This window comes from Kryptolebias marmoratus, linkage group LG11 (assembly GCF_001649575.2).
Source record: "Kryptolebias marmoratus isolate JLee-2015 linkage group LG11, ASM164957v2, whole genome shotgun sequence".
In the NCBI taxonomy this organism is placed as follows: domain Eukaryota; kingdom Metazoa; phylum Chordata; class Actinopteri; order Cyprinodontiformes; family Rivulidae; genus Kryptolebias; species Kryptolebias marmoratus.
The window spans coordinates 4,984,436-5,008,290 of NC_051440.1; the positions used below are offsets into that span (position 1 = coordinate 4,984,436).

The 23,855-nt window shown below is 39.8% G+C and overlaps 1 protein-coding gene across 12 annotated transcripts in view; it reads right to left on the minus strand.

The window, feature by feature from the left end:
- The window catches only part of LOC108245729 (pleckstrin homology domain-containing family A member 7), a 165,729-nt gene that overhangs the window by 4,439 nt on the left and 137,435 nt on the right, over window positions 1-23,855 (minus strand). For 8 of the 12 annotated variants that reach the window (XM_017432859.3, XM_017432861.3, XM_017432862.3 and 5 more), the window contains 18 exons: window positions 21,490-22,035; window positions 19,340-19,895; window positions 16,388-16,471; window positions 15,727-15,969; window positions 13,631-13,684; window positions 13,272-13,355; window positions 12,306-12,371; window positions 10,646-10,726; window positions 10,028-10,177; window positions 9,640-9,741; window positions 8,484-8,595; window positions 8,144-8,274; window positions 7,849-8,043; window positions 7,588-7,684; window positions 6,760-6,842; window positions 5,967-6,233; window positions 956-1,129; window positions 588-721 (listed from right to left, as the gene is read on the minus strand). In XM_017432859.3, coding sequence (XP_017288348.1) covers window positions 588-721; window positions 956-1,129; window positions 5,967-6,233; window positions 6,760-6,842; window positions 7,588-7,684; window positions 7,849-8,043; window positions 8,144-8,274; window positions 8,484-8,595; window positions 9,640-9,741; window positions 10,028-10,177; window positions 10,646-10,726; window positions 12,306-12,371; window positions 13,272-13,355; window positions 13,631-13,684; window positions 15,727-15,969; window positions 16,388-16,471; window positions 19,340-19,895; window positions 21,490-22,035 — 3,159 coding nt within the window. The remainder of the gene's footprint in view (window positions 1-587; window positions 722-955; window positions 1,130-5,966; window positions 6,234-6,759; window positions 6,843-7,587; window positions 7,685-7,848; window positions 8,044-8,143; window positions 8,275-8,483; window positions 8,596-9,639; window positions 9,742-10,027; window positions 10,178-10,645; window positions 10,727-12,305; window positions 12,372-13,271; window positions 13,356-13,630; window positions 13,685-15,726; window positions 15,970-16,387; window positions 16,472-19,339; window positions 19,896-21,489; window positions 22,036-23,855) is intronic. The other 4 variants (XM_017432872.3, XM_017432868.3, XM_017432863.3 and 1 more) reach the window with 3 other exon arrangements.

Genomic DNA, 23,855 nt, shown 5'->3' on the forward strand with positions numbered 1-23,855 from the left:
AAGAGAATAACATCACTCTTTTGGACCATCCTGCATGTTCCCCGGATCTAAACCCAATTGAGAACATTTGGGGATGGATGGCAAGGGAAGTTTACAAAAATGGACATCAGTTCCAGACAGTGGATGCCCTTCGTGAAGCCATCTTCAACACTTGGAGCAACGTTCCCACTAGCCTCGTGGAAACACTGGCATCAAGCATGCCTAAACAATTGTTTGAAGTCATCCACAAGAATGGTGGAGCTACTCATTACCGAGTCCTTTTTTGACACTTTGATTTCTGTTTTGGGGGGTTTTCGTTTTTTTTTAGCTATGGTCTTAAACTTTTGATCAGCTGGGAAAAATCATTTTTGAGTGTAAATGCAGTTTTCAATTAATTCCCCGCTCAAAACTTTTTGTCTCTTACACTGATTTCTTCTTTTAACATTGTGAAGCTCTACTTAGAACTTTATTAAGATCCAATAGTGCAAAATGCAAATTCTTGCAATTTTTTTGACTGGTCTTAAGATTTTGATCAGGAGTGTATTTCCATTCAATAATAATACACTAAACGTCACTGTCTCATATCCAAAATAGATGAGTTTGTTTACCTGGATTTGGCTAGAAGGTTCTTGATGCGCTGAGCTCGACGGGAGCGCTCCTCCAGCTCCTCAGGACTCAGAGGTTCTTCCGGGTCGGACTCTACGTACCGCTCTGGGATGGAAACTTTTTGTGGTTTGGACAGCTGCGCATTAAGAAAAAAAATACATAAAGGACTTGTTTTTTTTTAATTGGCTTCGAGTTTTGAAACAGACACACGGTGAAGAGTTCAAATTTAGTCAGGACATAAAAACAGAAAACGTCACATTTAACCTGACTTATCGAAGCAGAGGAACCTTTGGAAGGTTCATTTACTGTATGTTTCTGGGACTGTCTGACCCGGAATCTGTTTGTTCTGTCTACAGAGAGACGTGCGTACCTCTCGGCTGATATCCAGGTCATAGTCCAGAGGTTCCACGTCCACCTCTTGAACCCGTCTGGCTGTTACTGTCATCCATTCGTGTGACTGAATCCTGCCCCTCTCGGTGTACGGATTCAGTCCGTCATCGCACTGACCTTCTGCTCTGGGTCGCTCCTCCTGCCAGTCAAACACCTGCTAAAGACCAAGGGTCAGGATTAAAGAACCAGCCGGAAGAAAGTGACATGATCTGTTGTCTTCTTAGATTTTAAAGATGACAAACTAATGAACTCAGAGTTTATGTCCTTTACACAATTAAATATTAGATATATTTTGTTAAGACTGTTTCTGCCTAATGCCGTCCAGTCAGGGTAAAGTGCCAACCTTTGTTAAATCGAAGCCTTTTAAGTTTTAGATCACAGCAGCTCTTTAAAACTTAAGCCGTAGTAGTTAATTAATCTGTTATTTAACTAAAAGCATTCTGTAATAATTTGCAGCAATTTAGAAAATCAAACAATTCACAAAAACGTCTAATGAATGTATCAGTACCAGTTTTCCTACTGTGGGTGTTTGGACTGTTGATCAGACTAAAATTTCTTTTAAGATTGTTTAAAAAATGTCTAAGAAAAAGACTTAGAAAATAGTTTGCAGGTAGAGCAGTTGCTAGGTATTTTAACAGCACCAACATAAAATATTGAAATGACTTTGACCGTGATATCTTTAATAAAAAAAAGAACCGGATGAAGCAGCATCAGATAGCTATGACCTCTCTCTGAAATTAAAACCAGTTTCTGTGGAGGTGGGATTTTTGTCATGCTGTGTAGAATGATCAGGGTCACTTTTAATAAACCAGGGGAGGCCAAACTTAGTTACACGTAGGGCCAGAATTAATAACTTGGTCCTAGCAAAAGCCAGCGCTCGAACAACTTGGGGATGACTCTCAGTTACTTCCACAAGAAATTTTAGCACAATATCTGTAAAAGTGACCAAAATGCCATTTTTGTGTTTGTTAAGGTTGAATATCTAAATTAGGCTGACTTCAAAATTTACTCAGTTGTAGATGTATATCCAAATATTACTTTATGAGAGTTTCAATAAAATCCGTCCAATGGTTCACAAGATACTTTGTCAATAGACAGATAAATACACACACGCACACAGATATGGACAAAAACATTATCACTCAGCTTTCGGCTTTTAGCGGCGAGCGATAAAAATATACTTCTAAGCAGACTCTGTCGCTGATGCATCTCAGCTCAAGTCAGATACTTCCACCCCCTAGAATTGCTACAGAATGTCGATACCCAAAAAAGAACTCCGCACGCTGATATGTCGCAAGTTGTTTCTTTAAATAGTCAGCTTTTTGTTTAAAACCTGTTGCTGCAGGGAGACAAACTTGTGCGCTCCCACAAATAATTACAGCAAGAAGTTCATTCAGTGGTTCAAAAGCATGATGTTTTTGCTTTCTGACCACAGAATGAGCTGAAGCAGATGATCCGTTTGTGTTTCTGGGAGCCGCAGTTCCAGACACACCCCATCCTTCTCTCCAACTTACAGCAGCACATTACCCTCCCAAAAGTACTACGCCTCTTAGACTCGTGGTTGTGTGTTTGTGTGGTGAGGGGGGGTACTTGTGAGTAGTAAGCATCCAAGGAGAAACCAAAACCACGCATGCATCCATCCCACTCCAGCAGCCTGCAGAGTCTGACCTGTCGGTGTGTTCGCATGCTCTGAGAAACGCTGCATCCTATGCTGCGTTGTGCTCAGGAGAAGAAACCATACACAGAAAAACAGAAAGAGAGAGAGAGAGAAAACCATGCAGACATTCATCAAACCCCCCACCAGATTAAGAAGAAAAACAGTCAAGAGGAGGTTCAGAAGCAAGAGACTATTTATTGAGTGCAAATCTCTACATGATAGAAAAGAAAAGGGAGAAGAGTTGTTCATTGCTTCTCGGTTACACAGAATTAGGTGGCGACTAGCAGTTCACTAAGTTCCCCACTACGTTTGTCTCTTCTGTTGCTATTTCTGTTACTATTTCTCTTTTTTAAATCTCATTATACTGTACTGTGGAGTGATGAAAGCAGAATGAAGGAACAGCTTTGGAAGTAAATACTTCTTGGAAAACAAGGAGCAGACAGCAGCATCGTGTAGGAGCTAAACTTTAATCACACGATTAGATTGTTTTTTAAATTGAATAACTGTATAAGGTTTGTGTCTTAGGGTTATGGGTATTCATATATATCATATTAATCATCTCTTGGTTTTCCACTTGATGATGCTTGTTCCAGTAACTCGGATCTCCCATGACAGAGCTGTCCACTCCTTGTTTATACTCATTTCTTTATTGCATTTCAGCCCAATCCTTAAACTCCTCCTGTATACTTCTGATGCATAAAACAGCACAGCATAGGCCACTTAAAGGTACCCAGATTTTCCTATTCAACCTTTAAATGTGTCTAATAGTATAATTATCAGTTACCTTCAAACAATAAAAACAACTTGTACTCCACACTAAGCAGGGCTGTATGAATGTAGGTGTTAGTTCAAATCACACAAACGTGTTAGAATCCAGTGGAGACCCATACCCAATAAATTATGCTCTCATTATAAAGAGGTGAGAAGTAACAAGAGAGCATGATTAACTAATGTATTGCTTCCTGACTTTAGATTTGTGAGGAATATACTCAAAATAACGTTAACTCACAGCAGCCTCCTGTGTTAGTTTGTAATCATCACACCAGTCTGGTGGTTATCGAGTTTGACGCTATTTCAGTGAAAGTCCTTGACGTTTTTACAGCAGCTTGTTAGCACTGCTGGCATACCTCAAAAAGAAGGAACAAAGCTAGGTGTGGACTACATTTAATCTGAATGTCAGAGCATCTCTTTAGGGGTTAAAATGATCAATCAGATCTTATAAAGTGAGGCTCTGTGGAAAAGTTAGGAGCAGTTAATATCTTACTTGCTGTGGATAGCTCTGTGAACAGCCTCAGTTTGGTGAAAAAGGTGCATTAAATGTACCTTGGAAGGTAAGACTTAGAGTTGGGAATGGTGTCACATTCAACTTGACAACTTTTAACACTGCAGGATTTGCTAATTGTGTTTTATTATTAGCAAAACCGAAAATAAAATAAAACGTTTTGATTATGTATTTCTCTACATTTTATGCATTTAAACACCATAAAAATCAACTGTAGAGATAATATATTACTCTGTGTGTGAAGGACTTAATGAGATAAAGATCAACTGAACTAATAAAAACACTGTTACTGCAGCTTTTAAGAATATCAAGAGTAACCGATTTGTGCCGATTCACAAGCGTGCATCTGCAAAATGTAACTACATAGGTAGTTTTTTTTTGCAGTTTTTGGATTACATCTAGATATATTGGGCTATTATGTAATTATGATAAAAAGTAGAGTCTGTAAGCAGTGAAACATCCACTATAAAATATATAAGAAAAGATTTAAAGGTGTAGTTTTGTTTGTATATGAAAAACCGATACCCCCGACATAATTTTCAGCAGTTTTACTCCTGGCTGCACTTTCTGCTGTTTCGCAGCATTGCTTTCACATTAGTGACACCTAGTGTTCAAGAGGAGAACTGCAGCAGCGCTGATATAAACAGGAATAAACTGAATTCCAGTTGAATGGAATGCACCATAATTATGAAGAAATTAACGAGCTAATGGCTAGTCTGAGCAGGGCCAAGACAGAAGTGATTTGCTGCCATTTAAAAATTTTCTCAACAGTTAAAGGAAACCAAATTTATACACTGATGTCCATTTTGTTTTACAGATATTTATGTAGGAACCTGTTCATTTGTAAGCACAGTAGTGGCATCAGCAGCTAGCTGTACCACTTCCTGCACAGCCTGTGGCACTGACAGCAGGAAGATACTGATATTTCAACTAGAATAACAATATAAAGTGAAACAGAAATGTTTATAATATAGTATTTGAATGATGCGCAATGTCATTTTTGAGATTGGAGTTGTTTTAGGAGGGCAGTAATCCAATTAAACACTTTTTCTTTACACTGAGGTTGTATAAAGTGCTGCCTACAACAGATAAGATATCAATGGTTCTTAACTGTTTAATCAAACCCCACATCAAAGATTCTGAACAATATCTTTAAAAGCAGCAAAGTTTCCACATTTCCCTGACTAAAATCCGCAACTACATAGAGAACAAACCTTAAAGCAGGATCTTGCATTTGAATCATTCATAGGTGACTCTGTAAAGTGTTGGCGCGCGCTTTCAACAAACTACGATTGACGAGTACGTTTATTAAAGAGATAAATTTGGGACAAAGGCAAAAAGATCACTAAAGCAAGGCACTTGGATTTCAGCTGAAGAAAACGTAGGGAGGTGTGATCATGATTTGTTCCACTCGGGTTGCATCTTTCTTCACTTTATCAACCTGAAAACTTTGATATTTCTCTTTTTTCCAACATCTCACTCACTTCTTTATATGCTCTATATAACAAATCTATACAAAATAGATCTATACAACTGTATACTGAAAATATCACTCAGGTAATAAATAAAAATGTACATACAGTATGTACATGTACATCTATGGGCTCTTCTCTCTACTATCTATTGATTAAAACAAAGAAGTGAAGGTAGAGTTGATGCCTTACACTTCTTTTTTCTCTTCTTTATGGATTTACATTCAGAATTGTGTCAGTGAGGTCCCGCGAGGGGGGCAGTGCTAATAATCTTAAACTCCTGAACCTTTAAAAAAATAAAATAAACAAGGAGCCATTTTGTCCATGTCCAAATCTAGCAATGAGATCTTTGTACTTAACATGTTAACCAAGCTCTAGTCAGTCCTGCCATTAAGCTCATTAGTGCCAACCGTAACCATCAACAATCGCCAGTTACACAAAGCCAGGCAGTGCTAGTGTGTTAGGATTTTTCTCTAGGTTATTGTGTGGCTGGGGGCTGGAGAGTGGCATAGCAGCACTGGTGGTGCAGCTGGTGCTCCCTGTGCCTGCTGCTGCTGCGCTGGGGTGGGGGGTAACGTACGGAGGCCGGAGGATCAGAGGGACTGGAGGGCAGCCTGGAGGAGGAGGAGGAGGAGCGCTGCGCCGTGGCAGAGGCGGTGGAGAGGCCCATGCAGCTGCGGTCGCCCTGGCTGAGGTTCCTCTTGCGCTCGCGAACAAGCGCCCTCTGGTGGCGCTTCATCCGCTCCAGCTGCTCCTCCGCGGTCATCCGGCCTCGAGGCTGGCTAATGGGGACCTGTGGAACCTCAGTGGGGGAGGACAGGCGCTCAAAGGCACTCTTGGGTCTTTCCTGGTGAGATGAAGATGCAGAAAAGTTGAGGGGAAAAAATCTGGAGTAAGAATGGGTAGAGACCAGTGACGGTATCTAACAAAGCATGATGAGCCTAAAGACAGTTATCAGCAACACAATGGAGGCTCTTTACCCAATAATATTCTGTAAAAGAAATACACTTGTAGTCTCAGTGAAGATAATACAATGAATATCCAACATTTTTTTAAATTGGTTTAGCTTTGCTACTATTTTCCACTGCTGATACTGTAACACAGTAGAAAACTGATGCTCTTTACTCATCTCTGTCATAACAATCAGTAGTCCGTTGCTTAAATACGATGCACACAATCAGTGCCTACACTTTTATAGTGAAACAGACTGAAACTGAACAAGAAAACTTAAACTAACAAAGTTGATGATATCATCTTCATACTCTGATCAGAAAATATAAAAAGGTTTGAACCAGATAAAAGAAAAAAGTGTCCCCCTCTCAGCTAATCACTGGTACCAGCTGATAAATGAAAGCCATGCAGTCCTCACTCACCTTTGCTGCAGAGCTGCCGGGACCTCTCCTTAGTGTGACGAAGGAGGAGATGGAGTTGGATTGATTAATCTGAGATGCGGTGCCTGACAGACATAGTTTAACAGAATTGGATTAAACCTTCAAGTTGAATTCTCAATTTTTGACATAAATGTCTCCAATTAATAATAATAAAAAAAGTCTTGTACATTTAAGATTAATGTCTGCTTCCAACTATAAGGGTTCTCTTGTTGGAACTAGAGCAATGTAATTTAATTTGCAATTAAAAACAGCATCTGACTGATCACAGAAGCACACCAGTGGAAAGTCTGTAGGAGATTATAATTTGCTTCTACAGAATAAAGCTGGTTGTTTGATGGTGTAACATGTACTAGAAACAAAATGGCAGCCTACAGCCAGTCCAGTGAATGTAATTAGATGAAGAATATGTTAGTCTCAGGCTTTAACAACACTCATCTAAGAGAGTGCACATGTTTTCTTAACCTTTGTTTTTTTTTGTTGAATGGCACTATAGAAAAGGAGCAGAGGACAATATAATCTGAAGCACTCTACACCAAAGCAAAACAAGAAAACACCGTAGAGCCTTCACACCAAAAAAGGGTGGATTGTTTGTCTGTTTCTGCTTCTAAAATGATTAAGTAAGTGAAATCAAACCAAGGGTTTAACATTTGGATTCTTTTTCTTGTTGTACCAAATTCATATTGAACCGTGAGCCTAAAGCTGAGGTACGCACCAAACTGTGATTTATGTGTACTGTTACACCGCTATTGTTTAAATTGCCAGGAATTTGTTTCCAGCGACATGTGCAGCAATCTGTTACTCCTCAAATACCTTTGCTCAGGTAATACTGGTAGTCTGCATCAGAGCTCGTGTTCTGGTGGCTGCTTCTCTGCAGTTCTGGTTCACTCAGGTATGATCTCAAGTCAGTCTAAAACAGAGAGAAAACAACAGGAAACCTGAATCTCTTTACAATAGACCAAAGAGCAGCTACAAGTGTTCCAGTCCTGCAGAGAGAAACAACATCTTCGAATTTGTCAAAACGACATGTAGGACGTCTTTGCTAAACAAAACACCACGTGACTAATAAGTTACCTTACAGTCTCCATTGGTGACATACTGCCCCCCCTCTCTGTCCCTCCTCCTCCCATCTGACTGGCGTTTGAGCCCTCGCACCGATGTGTGGCGGATGACCGAGGCCTCTTTGGGGAGTGGTGGCACCACCGGGGGTGTCTCCTCGTAGTCATAGAGGCGAGGCAGTGGCGGTCTGGGCGGGGCACTGTCCTCTGCCTGTGCAGCAGCAAATTTAGGAAGGATCTTACAGTAGGCCCGTGACAAAGTTTAACACAGAGATATACTGCATTGGTTCGAGCAGTCAGCTGACACTCACCCACTTTGGCACGGTGCTGGGGGGCAACGTGTGGGAGAGGATGCTGGGGATGGAGGTGCGAGGGGGGGGCTGGACCTCCGCGGTGTGGGAAGGCACTGCTGGGTCTGACAGCGAAGGCACTAATTTCCTGTCTGGTGTGGCGTGAAACCAGAAAAATCAAAGTTAAACGGATCTAAACTTACCTTTTTTATTTGGGTCCTGCTTAAATCACAGGACAGGTGTTTCAGTTATAGGTTATAGTTGTGCATAACAAATAAAACATATAGCCTTAACAAGACTAACTTTAAATCCATGTCTAAGTGAAATAAGTGTCTGTGTGGGATCTACATTTGTTTCCCACCTGGGTTCTGGATGGAGTCGATGGTTATCTTGTAGTTGGCTTTGCTGGCACTGAGTCCCCCCATGACGTCCTCGATCCTCCACAGCTCTCGCTTCATCTCTGCCTTTTCTTGCTGTGTGATAAGACATCAAAACTAACATTTCTCTCATTTTACCTTCCTTCTGAAGGCTTTTTTTCAGATACCTCTGTTGCATATAAGAGCTTTAAAGTGCTTTCATGGTAAAAAGTACATCTTCCTGAAACCCTAAGGTTTAACATATACCACTGTGCAAAACCCTAGAGTCACCTGTCACCTTGTTTTATCCCCCGCCATCATGACAGAAAGACAATCACATAATTTTGTGTGTTATTTGTCTGTCTGTTAGCAAAATATCTCTATATTAATATGGACAGATTTTAATGAAACTCTCAGAGATTAACCATTGGATGTACATCTACAACTGATTAACGTTTGAACTCAACCCAGTTCAAGATGGACACCACACCTAACTCCCATAGCAAACACAGACATGGCTATAACTCAGTAACTTTTACACATTTTAACCCAAAATTTGGTGTGGTAGTAGCTGACACTGATCACCAACTTATACTTTGAAAAACTAACCGATCCCACGTCATCTGTTTTTAAGATTTTGTCATTAGCTATTCGATTCAGCTCTGTCTGTTTGTTAGCAAAATATCTCATGAACCACTAGATGGATTTTAGTAAAACTTGCAGAAAGTAATTGCAGTGTGTACATCTACAACTGATTAACTTTTGGAGTCAACCCAACTCAACATGGCCCCCACAGCCAACTGATTTTTGACAACACAAAATTGGCTATAGCTTATAGCTCTTTGGCTAAAATTGGCATGGTAGTAGCAGAGTCATCCTTATCACATACTCCCAAACACTAACAAGGCAGTGGACAATTTGCATTCCTTTAAAGATTGGAACTTTCATTATAATTTGATTATAAGGAGCCAGACTTTCTTGTAGCCTTTTTGTAGTGGTTTTGAGAAACACATCTCCTGGTTTCTGAGGGCCTTTCAGATTTTTACAGTCGCTACACCCGACAACGTTTCTTGGAATAGATTGTTTGCTCATTTAAGGTTATATGTAGGTGACGATCAAATGGCGTTTTCTTTTCTTACAAAAGGGAGCGACAGGTCTCACCTGAGAAGTGTCGCTGTGGTTCATAAGTGCCTGCAGAGCCGACCTCAACTGCTCCACAGATTTTTCAAGCCTGCTGTACTCCTCCCATGAATGTGCCATTTCCTGCAGAACCCAAACAAACACACATACATGCAGAAAGTCTGAGGACGTGTTTTTTTTTTTCTTTCTGATGGTTTACACCAACAGAAACATGTGCACTTTTACATTTGATTAATAAATTAGAAAAAACCATAAAGCTTAACTGAAAATTAATTGACCATTTTTTAATAACTTATGTGACTGCATTGTATGAAGTTGTGCAGTTGGCACAGAATAAAATGTTGCCATCCTGCCAATGAAACGGTGCAGCAACACGAACACCCATAGTTTAACAGGCATGGATAGATACCGTGGACAGTCGGGATATTTGGGCCCTGATGGTCACCAGATCTTCCTGCAGCAGCCTCTGCTGGTAGGAGATCTTGTGGACGTGGGACGGCTGCTCCTGGTACTGCTCCATCTGCTGGTGGGACACATCCAGTATTCTCTCCAGCTTGTCCTAAAAAGGATAAGGAGGTTGAGCAGCTGGAGGGAATCAGGGACCTACTTCATTTGGAAAGATGTTCTGGACGTATGTCCAGTTCAGCAGATGAACATCAGTTCAAAATGCCTCCAGAGGGCAGCATGTTTCCACAGTCTGTCTTAAGTTCCTTTGAGATCTCATCTGGGGCATTTTCTTATCTTGTGTTAGTTCCCCAGTTCAAATTGTAAGAACGAAAAAATGTTCTGTTACTTCTAAAATGTGGAAGCTGCGATATCAGTATCCCTGTCTTTTCCTTTTGTAAAATATCCTTAAATTGATTGTAAATGTTAGCTCTAGAAAGAAAACAGAATCACAGTCTGGTACTAAAACTGGTTGTAGCTTAAATGACACCAAAATACGAACATATTTGTTCCATCCTTGAACCATTTGTGCCCGTAAATTCTTCACACTCACTAAAGTCAGACAGTCTGACAGAGGGTTTACCTTGTCGTCCTTCAGGGAGCTGATTCTGGCCTCCAGGTCTTTGAGGATCTTATCCTGCTCACATAACCGACTCAGCTTCACCTGCAGGGGGAGACACAGAGCCGAGAAGGCAGAGAGATGAGGGGAGCCTTTCACTGATACAGCATCCTTCAGTGCTAATCCGAGTGTGTGTGTCTGTGCAGTGACCTTTGATAATTAAGTGGCCCATTTACTTAATTAAAACTTGCCTTTGTCTCTGCAGCTGCAAGGACTGTGTGCAGGAATGTGGATCTGGGTGTGAACAGGGAATGCTCTTTTTGACACCCATTTAACACATATTATATAATATCCTGTAGCTCCACCAGTCTTGTTTTGTAAACATGTCGACTATGAATAAAACCATTTATCAACATGGGTGCAACAGTGTCAGGTAAGCTCAGATAATCATTAATTTTCTATTATAACCATCAAACCTACAGGCAACCGTAATCATCCTGAGGTAAAACAGCAACACAGTAATTACACAATAATGTTAACAGAACGGTTTAAATTTACAATCAAATGCATTATTTATGACAAGTGGTTTCCATGGTGATGCTGTTGTTGGATCCACATTGCAGACAAAATGTGCATAAATAAATAAAGCAGCTGGGTGAGAGGGGAAACACTGAGGAATACTTTTAAAAGAGCAAACATGAGCCCGAGAAGGGAATTGTTTGGATTTTCCAAATGAAAGAATTTCAGATTTTGCTCATTAAAATCCTCTGGATCTTGTTTGTTACCTTACAGCTAAGACTAAAAGCTGACAAAAGCCCTGACAGCACTTTCTCACAATCCATGTCTTATTTAGCCTTGGTTCCCTTTAGTTTTCTCTCCCACTGTATCCTGATAGTCAGAGCTGCAAACTAGAGTTTCATTTATTCTTGTCTGGAGGGGAACAAAATAGAATAAAAAAACAATATTTTTTAAGAACTTTTTCTTTATTTGCATAGGTGTGTCAACAAACTGCTGGTTAAAATGTGTTTCTATCATCTCAGAACAAATTTCAGCAAATGTGTTTCCATCAAGGTTTAAGCATTATGTCAGTTTAATGATATTATCAGCCAATTTTAGCCATTCACAGCTGTGTTAGTTTATATATATATACACACCATACTTCTAACATGTCGTAGCCAGGAACAGACTCTGGATGGGTTTATTGAAACAGATGCTGCTTGTATGAAACACAGAGAAAGCACAACCTAGCCTGCTTGTATTTTCAGGCAAACATTGTAAAATGTTTCTTAGAGCTTAATGCAGAAAGTGAAGGAGATTGAATCTTAAAGAAGTCTTAAGATCTGGGGACAGGCTGTGGTAGCTCTGTGGTTAGTGCCACAGTCTTATAATCCTGAGGCTGTGGGTTTGAGCCCAGGTTAGTTCAGGATGGACATCTGATGTAAAAAAATCTCTTGTGTCAAGTTTGCTAGCTGTGGCGATCCCCACAGAGGGGAGCAGACAAAAGAAAAACAACAACTTGAAAGAACTAGATCTAAAATTTTGATAACCTGATTATTTAAAGCTTCTTTGACATTTATATACATGTGTTATTATAGCAAATAAACTTGTAATTAGTAGAATTGAAAATCAGACTGAATTATTTGCGCAAAGAAGATCTTTAGGCATCAGTTCTTCTAATACTTACATCCACATCACTTTCTGCTACCTTCACAGGTTTCCCTGATTCCTTCAATGTCTGACTTCCAGCTACCTGGAAAAAAACAACAATTCCTGGTGTTAGTTATGTGCTAAAACAAACTCTCTGACTGTGTGGTATTGAAGGAAGCAAGGAGGTACAGAACACAGTGAGCAGCTGTAAACTACTACAAGGCAAAAGGGCGGACTGCTATATCTGCGACATTCTCCTGCGTTTAGGAACATGACAGTATGAGTGACTTCTGGCACACAAAATCAGCTCTCGTCATGAACAACACAGTGGCTATGGAGACTTTGAAGCTCTGCACAAAATGATTTGCCTTCAGCACCTTTTCACATCATGTTTGCTTCTTATAAAAAAAACCTGAGGAACATACTATAAAGGACAGGTGCTCACATCGAATCTAATCCTGCTAATTTAACATGAAAACAGTACAGTACCTAGATACACAACAGAATTGACTGACAAAAGCTTTTCCTTACAATTGAAAATAATTTGTCACAAAAAAAGCAACTTTACAGCTTTAAGGAGGTGTGCAGCGTTTCAGAGACGATGGTAGAAGCAGCTGGCTTTTCAACCACCGGGCCACAGCCACAGCCACAACACATGCACTGCCGAGCCATCCCATGCCCAGAATTCAACAGCATTGTCAACATTGCCACATGTAGGGAGGGGAGGGGCATGACGTCAAAGGCCACATGGAGAGAGCTGATGCTGGTCGATCTGTGAATGCTATAAAGCGATGGGATGGTCTTTCTGGAACACAGACTCTTGAAATGAGCACTCTCACATTCATGGAGAGACTACAAGTCCCTGCTCTCATTACAGTACAAACATGCACAAGCAGAAATGCACAGACGCACTATGGAGCATACCTCTCGTTTCAGAGCATTTACCGGACACAGACACACACGCACACACACACGCACGTACGCACAGACACATTGAGCTTACGTTCATTATAGGCCTGAGAGGCCCAGCAGTGCAGTGCAGTAGTAAACTGTGAACTGCGAGGATCAGCGGCTCTAGAGCTCTGATCTGGGAGTCAAGAATCACAGAGACACAGAGCCGCAGTCACATTACGGCGGCTGCTTTGGGTGAGACGCTTCTAAAAGCAGTCAAGGGTTAGACGATTACTCTTTATTCTTTGGGAATGTTTAGTCCCACACAGAAGCCTGAACATCTCCAGTTACAGCTGCGTTTTGGTTCAACAGAAGAAGAGGTTGTCAACAAGAAACACCAAATATTTAAATTTGAGCAAAAGTCGTTTCAAATCGAAGAAGGTCCAGTGGAAGTTAGATATTTTCTCTCACCTTTAGATCCAGATACTCCAAGTCCTTCTTTAGATGCATATACGTGTCATCAGCCTGAAAGGTAGAAAACGTGAGTGTATTAGTGATATGTGTCGACAGGAATTAAATTTACTAAATCATCAACCAGAATTAATCTAGTCAAACAAGGCAATATTTGTGTTAAAAAAAATATTCAGATCTTCTACAGTAGGCTTCTGTGGAAAAGTTATGAACAATTAATATCTTACCTGTTGCAGACAGGTTTTTGAACTAGGAATGGGTATTTTAAGTAAAACCACTAATTGAATTTGTTGGTAATTATTCAGTTTTGTTTAAAATATTACCAACCTGTCTCTTTGGTAATGCATCCCCCATCCCCACCTCCCAGCCACCATTTCAACCTTAAGACTAAGCAATCATACTTCTCACAACATTATTGTAGCACAAGTGTCAGCACAACAACAAACTGTTTAAAAGCAGTGAAAGTGGTCTTAATGGGTGCTAATCTCAGCTGCTGCTTTATGATTTAGTATTGTTGCCTACTTCATGTTTTTAAACATACTTGGGATGAAGATTTCTGGTGATCTCAAATTTACTCACCACAGGTTCTGCAACTGAAAACTCCTCTAATGAAACATAGGCTTTGGATATAGAGATGTGTCCTATTGCTAATTCTACTGGCCAGGTTTTTTTAAATATATTCTTTATTTTTTAATCGTCCCAATATATCAATGTGGATGGGATTGCACAGCAATAAAGCAGAGCTCACTCGTGACTTTAGTTTCCACTTTATAAACTTTTCAAAAGAAACAGAAGATTTGAGTTTTTCTTTTCTTTACTTTATCCAGGCTGTGTCTGTGGGTGTGCATTAGGAAAAATGTGTGTCACTACCAGGTGTCAGTGTAAAAAAAATCACTGCCAAATTTGAATGACTTTAGTTTGGAGAAACAGACTTAAATTCTGAATAGACTGACAAGCTAATGGCTAATTCAGGCAGGGCCAAAACCAAAGTGGATCAGTGCCGTATTAAAACAACTTTCATTTCAAACATTTCTTGGCAACTCATGTGAATGTTATTTTATAAAGCTTGACATTGCAGTCAGTTTTGCATTACATGGTTATTCCGGCAGAAACATTAGAATATTTTTGCTGGATGTGCCCAAGGCTGTACTGGAAGTTCTACTGCTAGCTGCTGCTGCTGCTGTTATTGGCACATGCAAAGAACCAAAGAATTCAACATAATAGGTGTATAATTCAAAATTGAAGGTCAAGTAAATGTATATAACATACTTTGTTCTTGTCCCTGCTATTAAATCTGAGGCTGTCCAGACCTATCTACAACAGGTAAGATAATCATTGATCATAACCTTTCCACAAAACCCCACTTCAAAAGATCTGAAATATCTGTACAAGTATGCAGTTTGGACAGCTGTTATGTGTCTGACATGCATTGTGACAAACTGACACAAACACTTCAAATGCCATTCATTAATTTTGTCTTAAGACAAGTTCAACACATCAAGACAACAAACCAGCACAAACCAGACCCCTCATGAAGCAACAGATCCTGAAACATCGCTGAATTCACCACTGAGTTCAAGTCACGTCGACAACAACAACAAAACAACAACAAAACAAGCTTCATCACAGCCAGAAAAACAGAGTCATTCACCAGAAGACCAAACTGACCAACACACCTAAAGCTTGCCTATTAGCTAAAGCATGGGATGGCTTTGTACACATAAAATATATATATAGAAACCCAACATGCTATGGGCGTGATCAGTAAAAGCACAATATGGTAACTGATCAGCCAAGAACAGCAGATGGTAAAGAGACAGATGGTTTACAGCAGCCAGGCCAGCGATCACGGACACCAAACAAAAGAGCTTTTTGGTTGAGGTTGCCATGACTGACACCGGGCTGCTGTTGTTTGTCACAGCTGGAAACTACAAACTAACAAGTAAAGCTACACTCACATTGAACTTACAAAAATCTCCAAAATCAAAAATTCAACATCTTATAAAACCTTTGTTTATTAGATGTACAAAGAATACTTAATGGCAACCTCTACCAGCTCCTGCTAAACAGGGGCAGGCGTGTCACTGGGCCCCCACCTGGGTACTGCAAGAGCCAATTGGAGTTGAGAGGCCCGCATGTCCAAGGTGGGATTCAGGAGAGGGGTTCGAGCTGAGGGCGGGGCTTGTGCTAGTAGTGGGAGCAGCAAGGAGGCGGTTTTTGAGGCAGGACTCTTGGGGACCACCGAGCTGCTGGAGTTGGGCTAACGTTTGATGGCGTGCGGAGGCCATCTTGGCCTGGTGGCGGCGCAGCTGAATGAGGAGCAGAGTGAGCTCCTCGGGCTGTCGCAGGCACCACAGGACGATCAGTCAGGCAGATCTTAACACTGATCACACGTGCTCTTTGACTTTTACAGCACTAAATGTACAAGCAGAACTAGAGCTAAATTAGAGATTTATTTGGTTAAAACAAAAAGCAAGTACAAAGAAACTCTACATGACAGGCTGGTAGGAGCCTTTCCCCAACAAAAATAGCTAAAAATCAACAACCAACACATCAGTGTCATCAAAAAGTATAATTGAGAGAAAGTAGTAACAAAGGAATCCACATCTGGAAACTAATTTCCTGCTGACAGCTGCAAAAACTAAACAAAACAGAACTACCTCTTAAAGCTTGTTTCCTAAAATGCTAGGCTTTACGGTTCTGTTGTCCAAAAAACATTATATGAATGTAACTGCTTACACTTTTATTAAAACCTACCGTTTTGCCATGAAGGCTGGGCGCACTCACTGTGTGTGTGATGTAACCAGATGGAGGCATCGAGCGCCTCTCTATAGTAGCAGCCTGCAACACATGAAAACACAAAGTCCTATTCAACAACTGACTATTAAGGAAATGTCTTCATAGGTATAACAGGGTCTTACATAGGTTTCATTTACAAATTCCATATTTTTCAGACTCAAATTTACAGACTTCTTGGTCATTTTTTGTAACTTAAATAAAAAAATGTTCTTTAAAATTATGGCAGCTATTTTTACAGTGGTCTGTCTTTTTCTTCTGTGCATTTTATATTTGTTATACATACAAACACTAAAAAATCAGGCTAAGCTTAAAAGACAAAAGGGATATTGCTTGAAAAAAAAGTCTTAGTTTTTATTGCATTTTACTTAAGGCGAAAGGGCGATAACATTTTTCTTTGCTTATATCTGTGTGTGCTCATTGTCTATTTGTTAGCAAAATATCTCTTGAACCATGGGACTTGTTAATAAAAATTTCAGAAAGCATTCATTAGATGTACATTTACGTTTTAACAACTTTTGGAATCACCCCCAATTTAAGATGGCTGCCACAGCTAACCAAACTTAGCCAAAAGAAATATGGCTATAAAATAGTCACATTTACAAAAAATGAGCTACAGTTTGATGTGGTAGTAGCTGAGAGTCATCCTCAATATATAATCCAGGCAGTAACAAAGAGATCTTGCACCATTTTATGAAATAACATCATTTACAAGGTTTGACTAAAACAGCTATAATGTTGTCATTTCTCTTAGAAACCCTAGCATGAAAGGCAGCTGGTGATAGGTATTCCTTTCCGAAATCCTAGACCTTTACCTTTCCAAAATTTCCAGAATTTATCCTTTTCGTTACCTTTCCTATCTTATTATTCATAAAACTTTGAGAGGTGTATATGTATGCACATGTCTGCAGCTTTTAGTTTGCAGTGTCTACAAAGTTAAACTCAAAGCTTGTGAGAGACAAAAAAATCTGTTTTCATATATATACAGTATATATAATCTGGTTGGTAGAGCAAAAAGTTTTGAATTAAACTATGTTATTTTTAGACATTCAAATTTTTTTAATGTATTAGAAGTAGAAGGATACATATTCAGACCTGGAAAATATTAAAATCAAATTCCAGACTTTTGAAGACTGTAAAAATCCTGGTAGTATGTGAGGGCACAGTTGTTAGAAACTCAAAGGGTTTAATATGGCCTCTACTAAATATATCCAAGACTCAAATATGCAACACTGTTTTACATACATAATGTAATAAGTTGTAAAACAACCTTGGTAACAAGAAACTGTTAGTTTGTTATCTCAGGGCATGCTGTCTGTGTATGAGAATGTGGGGGAGTATGGAAACACATTTGCATACTTATTATTAAAGGAGATTTATAAACACAAATGGACAGCTAATTTTTGCTGTTTTCCATAAATGTGGTTAATATGTTTATACAATCTCTATATGCAGATTATTTGAAACAGTAAAATGTGACATATCTTTATTTTTTCAGTATCCTTTTTAACAGATTGTGTGCAGACTTGAAGAGAAGTCTGCCTTTTAACTCACTGAAGCACAGTTCTAACCACCACCACACCCATGTCTGATATTAGGAGCTTTCAGACTGAAGCTGATTGCACACTTTGCACAGTTCTTATAACTACTGGTGGCATTTCTTCTTGTGTAGACTGCAGGTGATTGTAATCCATGCAGCTGCTTTGATAGTGTCTTTTTTTTTTTTGGCTTTGCCCGATGACTGGCTTTTCCTGCATGATAAAAACCACCAGCTGTACTGTGTTTGTTCAAAACAATGTAACTGTAAGATAATTAGAGTGGATAATTTTAGATGTAAGGAGACTGGCTGAGTGTAGAAATGCAAACCCAGAGCCTGCTTTTAAGAAAAAACTAAAGTTAAACTGGGAATAAAACGAAGCTTTATAAATAACAGTTGTGAGGAGCAGCACTGGAGCCTGAGAAGTAATGAGGATGTAAAAATTTTAACCATATGCTACCATAACTTTTGCTATCCACTGTGTGAGTGTGACCACATAAAAACCTAAAAAACTTTGAAGGTATTTTGTCTTTCGGGAATCCAACAGAAAACCCTTAGAACAGTTCAGTTTGTAAGCAGCAAATGTTCTGGATGAGAAGCTGTAGAAAACTTTTTCTTGTTCAACTCATCACACCTGACTGTTTTGCTTTTTGCCTTTCCTGCTCTAATATTAGAACTTGCTTACGAATTATGGATATAAGAATAGGAACTCAATGTCTTAAAATAAAATTTGGCACAAAAACTAGTCTTGCCTATTATTAGAAATAAAAAATAATAATTTTGTTAATTAACAGCTTCCTGATTAAGTGACATTATTGTGTTGCTTGTCAACCTGATCATGTGCACAGTGAAAACATATCAAAATCATTTGTTCGCTAATTAAAAGTTTAAATCAATTATTAGTGTTTTACAGTGGTTTCAATTTCACACTGTTTTCATTTTCAAATTAAAGGCCTACCATTCCTTGAAGGGAAAAAATATCCCACAACGCTTTTCATGACAGCGTTTTAGTTCAAGATGGCCACCACAGCCACAACTCACAATATGTGTTAATACTCAAAAGGATGTGTTGAGGATGTCTCTGCTTCTAGCACATAAACTTTACCTTAATATCTGTAATCTCTGTAATTCTGAGTAAGTTATAGATATTTTTTGTGTTGACAAAGGTAGAATAAATGTGGCAGCTATCTTGATTTGGGTTGACTCTGAATCACAATCAGTTGTAGAAGTAAACCCAATGAATACTTTCTGAGATTCTTTTAAATCCGCCCAGTGGGTCATGAGTTTTGGTACAAACAAACACAAGCTCACAAACAGACATGGGCAAAACCATTATTGCCCTGTGTCGTTTTGTGCTTCTGCTGTGATTATTTTACCTTCAGCATCTGAGATTTGGTCCTCCGGGGCGACACGGTGAAGGGGAGGTCCAACACTGACACATCACCCACGGGCCTCACAGTCACTCGTTCAGCAGGTGTGTGCGGCCTCCGTGCAGGCGACAGGGTTCTACTGGCACCAGGAGGGGGGCCTGGTGGAGGGATGTCTGCAGCTGAAGGAGGCACCGACACGCAGCGAGGAGACCCCTCTGACCTGGGAGCCGAGGAAGAGGGAGGCACTGTGGATGGGGGCCGTGGGCCAAATGGATACTCTGGGGCCGGGGTGTATATTGGTGCAGTGGGGCTCCCGTGACGGAACTGCTGGCGTTGCTGCCATTCGTACAGTTGCCACACAGTGTTGGACTCTGGGCCCCCCTGATCCGGGGTGAGACGGAAGTGACTCAGCCGGTCCTGGGCATACTTGTATTCACCAAGTCTACCAGGGGGGGGGCTGTGGCGTGGGTTTTTTGGCAGGGTCTGATAGGTGTCCGTGGTGGTGTATATGTGCTGGTTTGGTGGCGTGCGGCGAGGAAGCGTGCTTTCTCTGGATGGTGGGCTGTTAATTAGAAACATGTAGAAATGTATATTTTTTAAAACAATAAATATGACTACATTTTTTAAACAGAATGTAAGTATCTCTATGACCTTCACAGCAGGCAAACATCTATCAGGACGCATTGTGTTTACATGGTCAATATGGCTTACATCCTACAGCTTCAAATAAATCTTTTTGAGTTCCAGACAGAAAAAGTAAACACTACACAACACAATTAGGATTTTCACTTTCAGATATCCTTTTTGTAGAACAAATCTGTTTTGGCACATGTAGGCAGCCATCTTCTCTATATGGTATGCCTGACATGCCAAAAAAAGTTTAAAGACCTACTATAGTAGTAATATTAAAGAGGAGCAAATGAAGCAGGGTAACTCAGGATAACTGGCCATCACTGTCGACATGCAGATTTTACATTGATATAATTTTATTTACAAATCCATTCTTGGCTGTCTACCAACTCATTTATCTTCATTTACTCTATGTCACCTGATCCTAGCTGCCACAACCTACACTCACAATTCTTTGTCACCTTAGCCTACCTTTGATACGTACTGAACTGGGAAAATGGCATTCTCCTACTCTGCTCCTTCTTCTTGGAATAAGCTACAACAAGATTGGAAACCATCCAGCTCAGCTCCAATAAATGATTTTAAACTTATTCTAAAATCGATGGAAAGGACAGCTGTGTAAACTTGTATCTGTTTTTAGTTTTCTGCTCTGTTTTATGTGAGACATTTTTTGAATTGCTGTATTTACTTTATTGGCTGTTTGTCTGTAACTACATTCTTGTACGTTCACTTGAAATATGACTCTCTTGAGGATCAGACCTCGTGACTCAACGAGATTACCTGAATAAAGGTGAAATAAAACAAAATAAATGCCATATATGTCAAAAGGGACAGACCAGCTTTAAACAGAGGAGATGGTTTCAGGTTCCAACTGTCCAGCACATAAATGTAGCCACGTCTAACCAAATGCACAGTTTTGCACCAATTTGCAACTTCCTGCATGTTACCAAAACATCTGGAGAGAGGGGAATAACAGTGATTTGCACATGAGTATAAAAGCTCATTAGAAGAACAGCCCCAAAAAAGTTTATAATTTTGAAACTTATGAACTGAGAAAGCTCCTCAGATGAGAAAAATCTGGTTGTCGTTGAATCAACTTGTTGGGATTACCATTTCCCAGAGGACAATTTAATATAGTTTTGATTAAACAGCTGGGAAGGTTTAGAGTTTGGATTGTTTTAGATGGTGGAAAATTGCTCTTGAAAGGGCTTTGCTCTGAGTAGGTGTTAGCAGGACTCTCATCTGTGTGGCGTTTGCATGCTCTCCCTGTTGCATGTTTGGGTTTTCTCCAGATACTCTGGTTTCTTCCTGCAGTCCCAAACTATGCACTTTAGGGTAACTGGTGGTTTTAAAATGGTTTTAGTTGTGAGTACGGCCATTTATGGTTGTGTGTCCCGTATGTCTCTGCTTGGCGTGGCAATCTGTCCAGGGTATACCTTGTCTCTCCTCTGTTGATTTCTGGAGAACACAACAGGCCCCACACAACACTAAACAAAATAATGTATAATAAAATGTTAGTGACCTACCCTCTGTGCTCAGCCTTCTGAACTTTGACCCAGTGCTCCACCTGCTCCAGAGCACTCCTCCTCTGCACATGGTTGTGCGAGTTCGATGCTGGCGGGTCCGGCGCTCTTTGGTACGTCCCTGCTGCGATGCCATTAGGCTCCAGTATGGGGCTTGGCGTAGAGACGAGGCCGTTTCTGGTGCAAACACTGGGGGGCAAGGTGGAAGTGGCCCGTGACGGAGCACGGGATGGCATCCTGGACACAGGAGCTGAGGCCGACACATTGTCCGACTGTGGGAGGGCAGTGACAGGAGGGTTGGATGGAAGGGACGTGTGCATGTCCATTTCCAGAAGTGTGCTTCCTATGGGCTGCTCCAACATGATGGTGCCAGGAGAGTCCTTGTGAAAACTGCAGAGCTCTTCCGGATCTCGGTGTATGGGCTCTAGGAGAACGTCATGGATAATTGATCTTGAAGTCTCAGAATCTGAAGTCTTGATCTTGTGGTGGTTTACGTGGTTTGCCTGTGGAACAGCCTGTTGCAGCAACTTATCTATCTTGTCAGGATGTCTATAAAGAGAAAACAAACAAACAAACAAAAAAACGGGATGAATGTTAGTTAAGTAACTTTTCTTGCAGCTTTTTTGTCTTCAGATTTCTCAAAAGGTTGTTTTTACTCTGTTAAAAGCATTTCAGTAACTGATCACTTGAACATCACATTCCACTTATTCAATGGTTTGGGTCTTAACTGAACCAAATTTAAACTAGAGGATTGTTACATGAAAGAGATACTTTGATCCTCATCTTGAAATTTAAGGGTAGGGCTAAATACGCCACACAGTTCTTTGTAAAGCAGAGAAGCTGACAAGCAAAGCCTTGAAGACGCAACACTTTACACTCATTAAAGGAATTCCATGTGAAAGAGGAACTCAGCCTTGAGAAATATTCCTGTTGCTGACGTTACGGAACCACAGAATAGGAATAGGAAAAGAAATAGGAAGGAGTTTGGAGCCAAAATTCTCTTCATCAGCATCTGATCTCTGGAAATATTCAGCATAAATTAGCACAGTACTAACTGGCTTCTTACCATTAGACTTTAGTTTAAAAGTAATATGCTACCGGCTTTGTATTCTACCGGTATGCATTAAAAATAAATATTTGTACTCTCTAAAAACAACCAATTTCTTTAAAAAGAAGTCCAGCATGCCAGCAAAAAGTATTGCTGCTGTCATAGATTTTAAAAATACACAAATGCAAGATAGCGGGCTGAAAAGAAGTTTCACAAAAATTCCCAACTGGAGGCTGTCTGAAGCTTGGTTTCCTTTCTGTCACTCTCTAACAGCAAGTGTCATCCAGGGGGATTTCTCCCTGTAAAAAGAGCGAAATGAAAAAGAAGTGAAACAAGCGGGGGGTGTCTGAGGCTGCCAGGGAATGATGAGATGTATTTGATCTGCGCTACCTCCCATCGTCAACACATTAATAAAACATAAAGGGAGCCGCTGTTAGTTCAAAAACACCATCATCTGAATGGATCTTTTTCAAAGCCGCTAAGCACAAAAAGAAACACACTGCACACATACAGTACGCTAAAATATTTGGACAGAAAAATCAGACAGAGGAGGAATCCGTGACACTTAAAGTGACATAAAGGATGATCAAACGTCTGAGGTTTCTGGTTCTGTTCCCTGTACACCACTGAAAAGAAAGTGTCATATATGATAACTGCATCTACAGAATATGTGTTTCAGTGATTTCAATAATAATATATATATAATATATATAATAATATTTAAAAACAAGTAATCTTTTGTTAAAAAACAAGAGTGCTGAGATTTCAGACACTTGTAAAAGTGTATGTTTTTCAGCAGATAAAAACATATTTTGCAAAAATATAATATTTTTGCAATCTTTTTGGAGCTTTTTTAATAATTATAATATTTAGTAAAATATCTAATTGAAAAATTAAAACTCTTATGCACAGTAACACTGACAGAAATTAGAACAAAATGACAGTAAATTAGAAAAAAAATTAAAGTAGCACTTGCCACCTTGCATGCCAAAGTTCTAAACAAAAATTCAGCATGATCTGTGGGTGTTTAAAGTATGTGTTATGGAAGATTGTCAGCTACTAACACTAACATATAGATCAATATCTGTACCTATAACCATGTTTGTGTCGCTATGACCCATTAGCTGTGGAGGCCATTCAATCTGAGTTAACACCAAAAGTTCATTAGTTGTAGGATTTCTTTATAAGAAATCAACAAAAATCCACACAGTGGTTTATGAGATGTTATTTATGCTGGGTGATCAGTAAAAAGTAAAAAGAAAATACAGCATGTGTAATTATAACTGTATGTGTGTACACATGGCTGTTGGCTCAAAGTAAT